General features: G+C 36.3%; 1 protein-coding gene across 2 annotated transcripts in view; it reads right to left on the reverse strand.

The window, feature by feature from the left end:
• The window catches only part of LOC115218232 (VPS9 domain-containing protein 1), a 60,440-nt gene that overhangs the window by 31,700 nt on the left and 14,978 nt on the right, over nucleotides 1-13,762 (reverse strand). Inside the window, exons 3-5 of one of the 2 annotated variants that reach the window (XM_029787959.2) lie at nucleotides 10,968-11,063; nucleotides 8,621-8,738; nucleotides 3,844-3,955 (exon numbers count right to left, since the gene is read on the reverse strand). In XM_029787959.2, coding sequence (XP_029643819.1) covers nucleotides 3,844-3,955; nucleotides 8,621-8,738; nucleotides 10,968-11,063 — 326 coding nt within the window. Of the gene's footprint in view, nucleotides 1-3,843; nucleotides 3,956-8,620; nucleotides 8,739-10,967; nucleotides 11,064-13,762 lie in introns of those variants that run through there. The other variant, XM_036505221.1, reaches the window with a different exon arrangement.

Raw genomic sequence — 13,762 nt, forward strand, 5'->3', positions numbered from 1 at the left:
GATCACCACTGGTATGCCCCAGGTTTTGACTTTGTTCCCACTCTCTCCCTTTTATACATCAATAACCTACTTGCTATCACATCCAACAAGGTTTTTCACATTAACAGTGGATGGCTAATAATGATAATTTACAGAAAGTTGAATCACTGACTTAATCTGATGCCTTAGATATTATAGCATATTATCTATGACTTTCACCCTTTCACTGTGAAATTAAATTTAATGGCTATTCCAGTAATGATAGTGAATATTTATCAAAAATAGATATGGCATTTTCTGCAAGTCACATAACCTCAATAAACTTGACATATCTCAACAAAAAATACTTTCAAACATGACACTTTTCAATGAAAGACAGATTGGTTATTAGGGGTAATTACATTTTGAGTGGGTCTATCCGATTTACACAATAGAAGTGTTAAGAATAGCATTAACATTACACAATCTCATTTCTTTAACCATATAGACTTTATCTATTGTGCTTATGTAAAAAAGGAACTTTATATTTAAGAAGATGTACTTGCATGCTAAGTGTTTTGATATGAAACTGTGTGTTGAAACTAAAATGAGTGCAGATTGGAAAACACACAAAAACTATTAAAATTTTCTTTGCTCAAAACTACATCCTGTTCACAGCACAAATTTTGTGCTGTGTGTGCTGTGATCAGGTCACAGTTTCAAGTGACAAAACTTTTGACACCATATTACAAACAATAAATGTTTAAGTGAAGATAAGTCTTTGTGTGTTTCTGAATGGCTAACTTATGTTTTCCATGATGCACTAAAATATCTGATAACATGAAATTTGTGTTGATAGACTAATATTAGATATCTTCAAAGAAACAAATTATATTGTGCTAGATTTAGACTACAAAAGTGAAAGAAATATTACATTTAATTCATGGATGAATGGTTAGTGTTAAGTTCATTCAACATTAAAAAAAAACTGTTGCAATAATAAAGGCAGATGTTTTTTTCATTTAAGTTTGTTTTTAATTTTTTACTGTTTAACTTTTTTCTTTACATTTAATGAGAGGAAAGTAGATAGTGAACTTTTGACTATTTAACAAGGACATCATATCCTTTTTTGCTGGGGCTCTGTGACTAGCAGGAGAAAAGACAAAAGAAATTATAACTCATAGGCTATCCTCAAGCTGAAGATCTAGTCCAAATGCTTCTGCTAACAGCATCCAAGTTGCTATTAAACCACAGGCTAATCCTGAACAAGAAGACTTATGATCGAGCCCCAACATTTTTAGGAATATGCATGACTATATTATCTAATGTGTCCTTGCTTTGTTTTTTACAATAGTAAAGTCTGATATGGACATTTGGCTGCTATTTCTAGTAGGTCAAACGACCTCATAGAGACTTCCTACAAAATTTAGTGTCAATTTCATCAACTATAACCTGCCTAGCATAGTTGCGTACTAGTGTCAATGCAAGAAATTGATATATAGTTTCATCCTTTACATTGTAAGTTCAAATCCCACTGGTCTCAAGTCTGCTTTCTTTTTCTTCACCTTGGAGGAATGAAAAATATCAATTATAAATAGAGAGTTTCAATTCACTACAGCTCTTGTATTAATATGGAAACTTAAACTTTTTTAATATTTTAACCTCCAATTTCAATTCTGCTCAGTCAACTTTTGCCTTTCATCCATCCTTGGTTTATAAATTTAATACCAAACATAGCCTATGGTGGATCAGTTTATGGGTATCCCACAAGGCGGCGAGCTGGCAGAAACGTTAGCACGCCGGGCGAAATGCTTAGCGGTATTTCGTCTGCGTTACGTTGTGAGTTCAAATTCCGCCGAGGTCGACTTTGCCTTTCATCCTTTCGGGGTCGATAAATTAAGTACCAGTTACGCACTGGGGTCGATGTAATCGACATAATACCTATGTCTGTCCTTGTTTGTCCCCTCTGTGTTTAGCCCCTTGTGGGTAATAAAGAAATAGGTATCCCACTGTGTGGCACCTTAGCAACAGATAGCCTCAGGCAGGGCCGGCTCAAGGTACTGGCAGCTCTGGCAGTCATTTGGGGTACCATGTGCTAGTGGGTGCCAAGGAGGGCGTGACAAAGACAAGGAAATTTCCATGACAGTCAGGTTGTACATGCCAAAGTTCAGCTTGCCTGGGGTACCAGCAACCCTAGGACCAGCCCTGGCCTCAGGCTAAACAAAGCCTTAAAAGTAAAACTTAGGAGACGGAAACTGAGTGGAAGCCTGGCAGAGGACCATTCTTGTTCTTGGGAGGAAACTTAATCCATCACCTGGTCCTTGATACCTTCAGCAGAATCCAATCTGATACAAGCATCCAGCCATATCTCCAATGTGAGGATAATTTTCATCCTTCTTCCCACCAGTCTCAAAAACCTTGTAAAACATTCTGAGTGTTGCCCTTTTACTTCTCAATTAAGCAATTTTTTAAAAAATTAAAGGTATTGCCAGTCAGGTATAAATTTAAAAAAAAAAAACATTGTAAGTCAAGTAGGATAACTGGATATACCAGTCAGATTTCTAGGCCAGATTTTTAGGCTATATTACATCAATGCTAAGTACTGTATCAGTACCACAAATATTCTCTTAACTCTAGCATTTAAACCAGCCATATCTAGCCAAAATAATCTACCTGTTTTATCTTCAAACCAGCCAGATCTGGCCTCTCACACTTACCCTACAATGTTATTCTAAAAATAAATAATCACATCACTGAAATCTCAAAGCAACAAGGCATTGCATGATTAATTCAAATCAATGTGAATAAACAAGCATTATATTTGACAGAGAAATCTGAATGTTAAGGGGTTAGATGAATAAAATAAAATAAAATATAACTAAACAATGAATTACAGTGAATTATAACAGGTAAATGCATGATTTACTTTGATATGAGAAATGATGTGATTTTGTATTTTGAATCACACTTATTATAATATGAGAAATCCATAACCTAATGAACTTAATGCTGATATGAATTGTACATCAAAAGTATAACAGAGGAAAAAAATTTATTTTCCTAATCGTGACTATATACACAGGAAAATCCCCCTCATCAGCAAATGTTGATATGTTATCTGTGAAATAGTAGCATCGACTTATACACAAGATAGAGGGAAAATTCTAAATTTTTAGCCCCCAAAAAGAGACTTGACTGTTACATGAAACTAACTTTTATTCAAGTATATACAGAAGTTTACTTTTTAGCCACATGGTTCCAGGCCCAATTCTACTTTGTTACACCTTGGGATACCTTCTACTATAGCTCCAGGCTAACCGAAGCCTTGTAAGTAGATTTCATAAAGGGGAAATGAAAAAGTTCAGAGAGAGAGTGAGTGTGTGTGTGTGTGTGTGTGTGTGTGTGTGCACGTGTGTGCGCACGCGCGCGTGTGTGTGAGAGTGTGTGTGTGTGTCATGTGCATGTGTGCGCGTGTGTGTGTGTGTGTGTGTGTGTGTCATGTGCATGTGTGTGTGTGTGTGTGTGGTGTGTGTGTCATGTGCATGTGTGTGTGTGTTACTGTCTCCTTGTCTTGATATTACGTGATAATTATAAACTAGTGTCACTGTCATGCAAGCAATGTCCTTCATTTCCAATCTTCCAAAAAAACATGTCTGGTCATGGGGAAATATTACCTTACTTGGAAACTTGAAGGTTAATGAGAGAAAGGGCATCCAGCCATAGAATATCCATCCCAACAACTGTGAGCATGGAAACGTGGATATTAATACAATGATGATACCTCATATATTTTGTTCAGTCACAACACATTGGATATAGTAAGGTTTGAATATGCTTCAGTTACGAATTCACAAAAATCAAATTTAAAATGTCAATTAAACATACCAAGTCATGCTGTTTTCTTCCTTGATTCTGCTGTGCCATACGGGCCTTGTAAGCAAACAACAGTTGCTGGTTTTGTTTTTGGGCTGCTGCCATTGGACTCATATCAACAGGTCTGAAACAATATAATATCATACTTACTTTCCTTATGTTATACATAAAGTTTTGGAATTATAACAAAGGAAACAGATAGATGTGATATTTATGCCTTTCCTGATAGAATTATTAAAGTGATTAAAGACAGCAAGCTGTCAGAATCATTAACACGCTTGAAAAATTGCTAAGCAGCATTTCTCCCAACTCTTTACATTCTGTATTGAAATACAACCATGGTCAGTTTTATCTTATGTCCTTTTGGGGTCAATAAAATCAGTACCAGTTAAGCACTGGGGTCAATGTAATCAACTTACTTCTCCCTTAAAAACATGCTGGCCTTGCATCAAAACTTGAAACTGTTATTAAAATGATTTATTTTTGTCTTTCAGCATAGACACAGGTAAATATTCTGAAATAATGGTTTCAAATTTTGGCAAAAGGCCAGCAAGTTCAAGATGGAGGTAAGTCAATAACATCAACACCAGTGCTCAACTGGTATTTATTTTATCAACCCAGAAAGGATGAAAGGCAAAGTCAACATCAGCCGATTTTGAAGCTAGAACATACGGACAAACGAAATACCACTAAGTATTTTGCCCAGTATGCTAATGATTCTGCCAGCTTGCCACCTTTAAATGTTCTGAAATATTACAACTAAATGTTCCAAAGAAAGATGAATGTATATTTCATGTATTTGTAAGTATATTACCAATTGTTGATTCACAGTAGCAGAATTAATAAGTGTCAAAAGGAGGATGTTAGTTGCATAAAGAAGTGGATAGAACCTGAGATGGAGGAAGGAGAAATGGTATAAAGTAATGAAGACTGATTTCAAGAAGATGAATCTTATGAAGGAGATGAGAAAGGACAACAACAAGTGGAAACATGTGAACCTGGAGAAGACTCATTGATCCATGGCCAAACGGATATTAAAAAGATGATGGAAGTGGTGGTGAGATTAGGGTTTGGGATCTGTCTTTATTCAATCCCCATCTATCATTAACTGTTTTCATTGTCTCTCGCTCATTGCACTGCCTGTGTAATAGAGTAAGGCATCAGTTCTGTTCATATTCAATCCCTCTACCACCAACCTTCTTTGCTGATAACCATCTCTCTCCCTTCCTCATACACACACACATTACTATCTCCATCACTCATTATTGCCAAAAATCTCTTTCAATCTATCTACTTATCTATCTCCTTCACTTCCATTAATATCTCTCTCACTCTTTCTCCTTTCTATGAATCTCTTCTCCCATCATACTGTTTTTCAATGCAGTCTTCTTACCAACAATCAACATGTTGAACAGGTCAACTCCAGTACTTATTTTTTAAGTCTGGTACTTATTTTATTAGTCTTTTTTACCCGAACCACTAAAATGCAGGGACATAAACAAACCAACACTGGTTGTCAAGCAATGATGGGAGGGAGGACAAACACAACACAAAGACACACACCATGGATATATATACACATACAGGACAGGGTTTTTTCTTCATTTTCCATCAACCAAATTCACTTAAAAGGCTTTGGTTGGCCAGGGGCTATAGTAGAAGATATTTATCTAATGTACTGAGCAGTGGAACTGAAACTAGGACCATGTAATTGAGAAGCACACTTCTTACCACAGAGCTCTGTCTGCACCTATATAATGCACTTTTTGAAATTTGTCTTAGTGTGAAGCCTACATTTTGCAGGAATATATCTAGTTTAGTTTCCAATGACCTATAAATATATCCTTTTATGATATTTGATTCAAAAAATGTTATGAAAATATATTCACATAGGTCAGACAAGCTTATGTCAACACTTAATGAAACTCAGTCCCTGAGTAACTGAATCATTATGGCCACTCCTCTTCTACTTATTTTTCTTTGTTTCAAACTTATTTCGTCATTGACTATAAATATACATAACCATATAAGAGATACATTTAACCATTAAGGTATTTTAACATAACATCACCGACTACATCATCATCATCTTCATGTCAATTTTTTTCAACACTTGCATGGGTTAAAAAGAGTTTATTGAAGCAGATTTTCTATGGCCAGATACCCAGCATGTCACCAGCCCTTACCTGTTTCCAAATAAGGTAATATTTGTAAGCATGACAGATGTGAGACCACTCAGACAGTTACTTTATGGAGAGTTACAACTTGGAAAATGATCACAACATAAGCCAAAGAAATGATACAAGGACTGCATTCATGACAACTTAGAGAAATTGAAAATAAATGTTCAATTCTGGAAAGAGAAAGTGAGCTGGCCAAAAAATGGCATGAACAGTTAAAACCTATTTTGAGAGAGGAAGGTATAATGGATAGACCAGATGAGATGAGATTAAGAGTTGGAAATGCAGTCTCTGCGACTGATATATCTTGTCAAACATATCTTTTGAAATAAGCCACATGAAATTACACAGTAATTTGCAAAACATGGTAACAACATCTGTGCAGTATGTGGAAAAATCTATCAGAGTAATACTAGTTTGAATAGGCACAAAAGTACATAAGATTACCAAATCACAAGTAAGCCATGTATACTATGTACAAGTTTTCAGTCTTATCTGCCGTGTATGACAAACCTTGATGGTCAACTGTTGTCTTAAAAGTCATCAAAGAGCACACAGATGTTATGAAGATTATCATAATGATGGAGATTAATTGAGACAGTTACCATCTATCATGTGTTAAGATGAAATGATTTAAGAAAGAGAGAAAGTGTATGTGTGTGCATGTTTGTGTGTGGTGTGTGTGTGTGTGTTGTGCATGCATGCATGCCTGTGCATGGGCGCATCCATGTGTGTGTGTGTGTGTGTGTGTGTGTGTATGTGCACACACACATGCATACGTGTGGTGTGTGTGTGCATGCCTGTGTGCCTCATTGTCTTGACATTACTTGATAGTTGTGAGTATCACCATCACTAATGCAGTCTCCCTCATTCATTTCTAACTATGGCAACATGAGAGGCATCTTGTCATAGAAAATCTGTTTCAATGAATTCTATCTGACCCATGTAAGCATAGAAAAGTGGACATAACAATTATGAGGAAGAAGAATTTAGGACTTAGGTTAGTTTTGTTTAAGTGACATATGCTTACTTTGAAATTAATACTCTCAGTTTGAAATCACATGTAATGTCCTTTGTTTCTATTGGACAAATGTGGTAATTTGTCTTTCATGTGTATGTGTGTATGCACATGTATGTGTGTATGCACATGCGATTCTTGTTGCTGTTGTTGTTTCGCCCAAAGCTAATCCAAGGCAAATCTATGACGAAATCCAAGTCATAACCATCCTCTCTTTTTTGAAGTAGCATGCATCTAGGACATGATCCAGTCCATCCTATAACCCTTTAGCATTCAGATTAATCCATCAAATGTAATGCTTATTTATTCACATTGTTTTGAATTAATTATGCATTATTTCATAGCTTCGAGATTTCAGTGATGTGACTGTTTATTTTAAGGATGACATGGTATGGTAGGTGTGAGAGCCCACATCTGGCTAGTTTGAACATAAAACAGAATATTGACGCCAGATATGACAGGTTTAAATGCTAAAAGGTTAAAGATGGTAGGAAGTAATGTGAGGAAGATCTGGCTGCTAATTCTAGTAGCATAAAGATGGTTGGCATCACATTGCACATAGAGTTAAATTCAGAATCTACGAAAATTGGATTAACTTGCCTCCAACTAAAGCCACTATACCACTTTCTTTTCTTCACTCAGATGAATGCAAGAACCCCAAAATTTTAGATTCTTCACTCCTTATAGCAATTTGATCTTATACAAACACATTATACAGTCTGAGACTATACTGAACCAACTGATGTTGCAACTATTTTGGCACACATGTAGGCTTTGTGTCTTACAGGATCATGAAAATGGGTTTTATGTTGAAACTGTAATAGTGTTCTAGAGTATTGTTGGTATATCTACATGCTTGTAGATGGTTAAACAGATAACTCTAGTGGCTATGTGGAGCAGTGCACATCTCAGTCATTTAAACTGAAAGATCACTTAAAAATTCACATTTCTAAGTGATGTTTCAGTTTAAGTAGTGTTGATGTCATTTAACACCAGGTCAGTGCAAATCAAACAAACCTGTAGTCAAAAGCATCCCAGCCATAACTATCTTGCTTTTTGTATATCAGAGACTAATTAAGATGGCAAGATTTTGAGAGCTATTTCCTGCAGGCCAGACAACAACATAAAAGCATCTTGAGCTCAGCAGTCACAGTGGTGTGTGTTTGTTGATGTATGTGTGAGTGACACATGCATAAGTGTATAAGTATATATGTGAGTTAATGTGTTTAAGTGCATGTGTGAGATGATCTATGTGTGTTCACATATATGAACTCTAACAGTAAAAAATCACATGATAATAGGGATGCATAAAGATAACATGATGTTATGCAGAGATACAAAAGTGGAGGGAGTGTTAATGGTAATAATAAAAAGGATGAAAATAATTTCGTCTTTTAGATAATGAATGCAATGCTGTTGACTATAACCACATTGCTTTACAGTGCAATGTAATTATAGTTCACAGTGATTCTTAAAGCAGATGTATGATGTAACATTTATGAAAAATTCCAGAACATATAAATAACTAATCTAAGTATATGATGAAAAATTTCCAAACAATAAAGGAGAAGAAAGATGTATTATTCCTTACTTAGTATAAGTATTCACAGATGAATTATGTAGTGTAGATAAAGGTGCTAAATTTTCATTGCTTAAAGTGATCCTTGAACTCTTCAGGTTTTTAGAGGGAAGGGCTTGAGTTGGAGACCCTTCAAGAAAATAAAACAACATCATTGTTAAATTTGTCAAATTAAAGATCAACTGGTTAACATAGAATGGAAAGCTAAACCAAAACATCATGGGTTCATAATTAAATCATGTTTTGTTATTGGATTAATTATGAAGGACATGTATGTGGGTCTATCTTCCTCAGATAATTATTCAATCAAAAATAGTTACTACATCACTTATGTGCAACAGTTTTGAGCTAACAAAAATTACAAAATCATTTCACATTTGGTTGGATGTCAAGTGAAAAAATTTATATATTAAAGTAAAAAATTATTTTTGTAATCCCAATTCACTGAAATTTTTGGTAAATAAAGACAATACAGGTAAGTGCAGATTTTTGTCTTTAAAGCCAGCTGGTAACAACAATGGGCATGTTTTGGTTTCATTAGACTTTCTCATTCAATAAGATAAAATGCATACAACTCCCTCCAAAAGAACCATTTGAGCAATTGAAATTACTAATGGCAATTAAAAGAGAAATTTCTTAATAATCATTTCATTGATAAAGACGCCATGTAACTAACAACAGCCATGATCAGTAAATGTGGTCAAGAAATTTAAAAAATATGAATTTATCCAAAATAAATACTTTTATTATGGGAATTAAATTAATGTAAATCCACATGTGATCATTCTCAATCTATGCCCCATCAACTCTTTTCCATCATCATTGGTTTATTGCTCACCTTCACATACAATCAACAGGTTAACAGAATTCATATTTGACTTGGGACAAATCCTATACTAAGTCCATCAACAAACTCAGATGCATTACTTTTATGTATTTGTCTCCAGAAGAATGGAAAATGAAGTAAAAACAAGGACAGCATTTGAACTCAGAACATAAGAACAAATGATATGGTTGAGTGGAAAGTACCTCTGGAGAGTATTCTGCATGCTAAGTACACACATGGTAAGGTTTCACATATGTATTAAACTTGGATTAACTTTAGATTATTCTTGGATCAATACAAAAATCCCTCTGAAGGTATTCAAAAATCTCAAAAAAGAAAAGCAAGAGATATAACCCCAATAACACCAATTCATGGAAATTTTTGGAAAATAAAAGCAATACAGTATAAGTACAGATTTTGTCATTAAAGCCATCATCATCATTATCATCATCGTTTAACATCCGCTTTCCATGCTAGCATGGGTTGGACAGTTCAACTGGGGTCTGGCAAGCCCGAAGGCTGCACCAGGCCAGTCAGATCTGGCAGTGTTTCTACAGCTGGATGCCCTTCCAAACGCCAACCACTCCGAGAGTGTAGTGGGTGATTTTATGTGCCAGCGACACAGGTGCCAGTCAAGGCTGGCAGACGGCCACGCTCGGATAATGTTTTTTATGTGCCACCGACACAGGTGCCAGACGAGGCTGGCAGACGGCCACGCTCGGATGGTGCTTTTTATGTGCCACCGACACAGGTGCCAGACGAGGCTGGCAGACGGCCATGCTCAAAAACAATGGGCATCTTCCAGTTTTATTAGATTTCTTCATTCACTAAGATACAAAAGTGATCAGTAAATGTAGAAAAAGGGGGAACACATTGGAAGTTATTTTGAATATCAAAATTATAGTTGTGCAAAAGTACCTCAGGAAGGCTGCCTGCATGTTAAATACAAGATCCATCAAAACAGGCTTGGTTAACACTGTTTTCTCATTACTTTAACAATGACCATTACTATAGCAAAATTAAAATTATGCAAGTAAATCATTATAGTGATAATTAAAAGAAAAAGTATTCACATTCAAATGCATACATAATGTCTAACTTTCTAAGACTTGAACTCAATGATGTAGCTGCTGGTTTTTAACCCTAGATTAGCACTAATAGACTAAACCTTTGACCAACAACATTCCAGCCATGAACCTACCACCTTTCACTCAGATACTGAATATCTAGGACTATATTATTTAATGTATCCTCTTTTCAATCTGATATGGAGTTGTCTGCAGGAAATTTGGCAACTATTTCTACCCCTGATGCAACCACACAAAAGAGGCTCTCTTTGCCTTTGAATGACGTATTTATAGATGGCTCAGATGCAGTGTACAACAGAAAAGACTTCATTGATGTGAGAATGAAACGTGTATGGAAGATGTATGTATTTATAGTAGAGAAAGATTTTGTATACTTTATATGCCTGACATTCAATATTTTGTTAGGTGAAAGACGAGAACCAAAGAAGATACTAATTTTACTAACCTTCTACTTTCTCAAGTATTATTGATATTCGTTCCATACATTGTTGACCAAGTGTAACATAACGATTCAAGACATTCCGGACTAAAATACCACCATCTACAAAAATATAAAATAAACAAAATTAAACATGAAATACTAACGATATTAGTGAGATCACAGGCAGACTGACAGAGAAGGTAGCCTACATAAGCAGCAGATATCACAGGCATGTTCACTGGTGATAGACTTCACATGTGGCAGATATCACAAGTAAGCTGAGAGAAGAGATACACTCCATATGTGGCAGATGCACAGAGAATGTGGACTAAATTCCTTCAAATGTTTCAAAGGCGCTCTAAAAGTAATTGATAGTTTTTGCTATCAAAGTGACCAAATTAATAGTGGAAGCGGGTGCTGTGAAAGTATAATACCCAGAGTAAGAATGATGAAAAAGGTTCATTGCAACGAAGGGTCCTTCTCAGTGTGGAGGGTAGATTGTATGATGTTTGTGTATGAAGTGTGATCCTGCATAGTAACAAGAGATGAACCTTGAATTATCTTACTTCAGTTGTGAGACTGCGGCCATGCTGGAGCACAACCTTGAAGAATTTTTAGTCAAATGAACTGACCCAAGTACTTTTCATCTTTAAGCCTGGTACTTATTCTATCAGTCTCTTGTGCTGAACTGCTAAGTTATGTAAACACACCAACACCAGTTGTTAAGCAGTGGTGGGGGACAAACACAGACACAAACACACACACACATATATATACGAAGGGATTCTTTCAGTTTCCATCAACTAAATCCACTCATGGCTTTGGTCAGCCTAAGGCTATATTCTTTTAATCTTTTACTTGTTTCAGTCATTTGACTGCGGCCATGCTGGAGCACTGCCTTTAGTCGAACAAATCGACCCCAGGACTTATTCTTTGTAAGCCTAGTACTTATTCTATTGGTCTCTTTTGCCAAACCACTAAGTTACGGGGACATAAACACACCAGCATCAGTTGTCAAGCGATGTTGGGGGGACAAACACAGACACACAAACATACATATATGATGGGCTTCTTTCAGTTTCCGTCTACAAAATCGACTCACAAGGCTTTGGTCGGCCCAAGGCTATAGTAGAAGACACTTGCCCAAAGTGCCACGCAGTGGGACTGAACCCAGGACCATGTGGTTCATAAGCAAGCTACTTACCACACAGCCACTCCTACGCCTATAGTAGAAGATACTTGCCCAAGGTGGCTGGGAAGCTACTTACCACACAGCTACACCTGTGCCAATGCAGAAGATTTTTACAAAGACTGAAAAGAAATGAGGTGAACACACTCCCTTGGATGTGTAAAGTTAATGTACATGAATAGCAGAGTATAAATAAGTTGAGGGAAAAAAAAACTGGACGAAAGAGGAATGAAATGCAGTGTGCAAAAGGTAAGACTGTGCAGAGGACATGTGATGCATATGGAGAATCTAAGTTGTACAAAGAAGTGTTAAATGGACAAAAACAGTGAAAGAGGATTTAACCCTTTAGTGTTCACATTATTCTGCCAAAACTAATGCTTTTTTATCCACATTGTTTTGAACTAATCATGCATTATCTTGTAGCTTTACAATTTTGATGAGGTAGCTGTTAATTTTTAAGATGATATTATAGAGTTGGTGTGAGAGACCAGATCTGGCCAGTCTGAACATAAAACAAGCAGAATACTTTTGGCCGGATATGGCCAGTTTAAATGCTAAAGGGTTAAATGGATTTTAAATGGTGGGAGGAAGAGGTTGTTGACTTGCTTAAAAGGTAGAAAAGGAAGATAAGGGAAGAAGTGGTAAAGACTGATCGCATGAAGCTGAACCTCAAGATAGAGATGACAAAATACTATGAAAAAATGCCAAAGTGCTGTTTTGGACTGGAGCAAGCATGGAAAAACAAACATAAAAATGATAATGGAAGTAAGGATGTGTAATATCTACATTTAGGTTATCTTTCACCCATTATGTCCATATTAAATCTCCTGCTACTAATCATCTTTGTTACTATCTACTGCCTTCGCTCTCTTCATTACATATTCCCTTGCTTTCATTGTGCTTCCTTTCCAAGGGTGGCGAGCTGGCAGAATCGTTAGCACGCCAGGCAAAATATTTAGCGGTATTTCATCTGCTGTTACGTTCTGAGTTCAAATTCCGCCGAAATCGACTTTGCCTTTCATCCTTTCGAGGTCAATTAAATAAGTACCAGTTACGCACTGGAGTCGATGTAATCAACTTCATCCCTTTGTCTGTTCTTGTTTGTCCCCTCTATGCTTAGCCCTCTGTGGGCAATAAATAAATATGTGCTTCCTTTCCATGGCAATGCATTGGATGCACTTATATTCTATCTCCCACTTACCATCAGCCTTCCTTATTGCTACCCATCTCTTTCCCTTCCTTCCTCTCTATCTCTCATCATTGACACCCATCACTTTCTCTTACCATCCCCATCTTTATTGTTATCACTCTTCTCTCTTATTACTTCTCTATCGCTCATTACTCTCTCTTTCACTCTCTTTTTTCCCTTTTCTCTCTAACCCATTCCTCTCTCTTTCTCTCTTTCTCCCTTCCTCTCTTTTCTTATTTCTTATTTCTTTATTGCCCACAAGGGGCTAAACATAGAAGGGACAAACAAGGACAGACAAAGGGATTAAGTTGATTACATGGACCCCAGTGTGTAACTGATACTTAATTTATCAACCCCGAAAGGATGAAAGGCAAAGTCAATCTTGGAGGAATTTGAACTCAGAACACAGTGGCAGACAAGATACTACAAAGCATTTCGCCC

Source organism: Octopus sinensis, linkage group LG1, assembly GCF_006345805.1.
Source record: "Octopus sinensis linkage group LG1, ASM634580v1, whole genome shotgun sequence".
Classification (NCBI taxonomy): domain Eukaryota; kingdom Metazoa; phylum Mollusca; class Cephalopoda; order Octopoda; family Octopodidae; genus Octopus; species Octopus sinensis.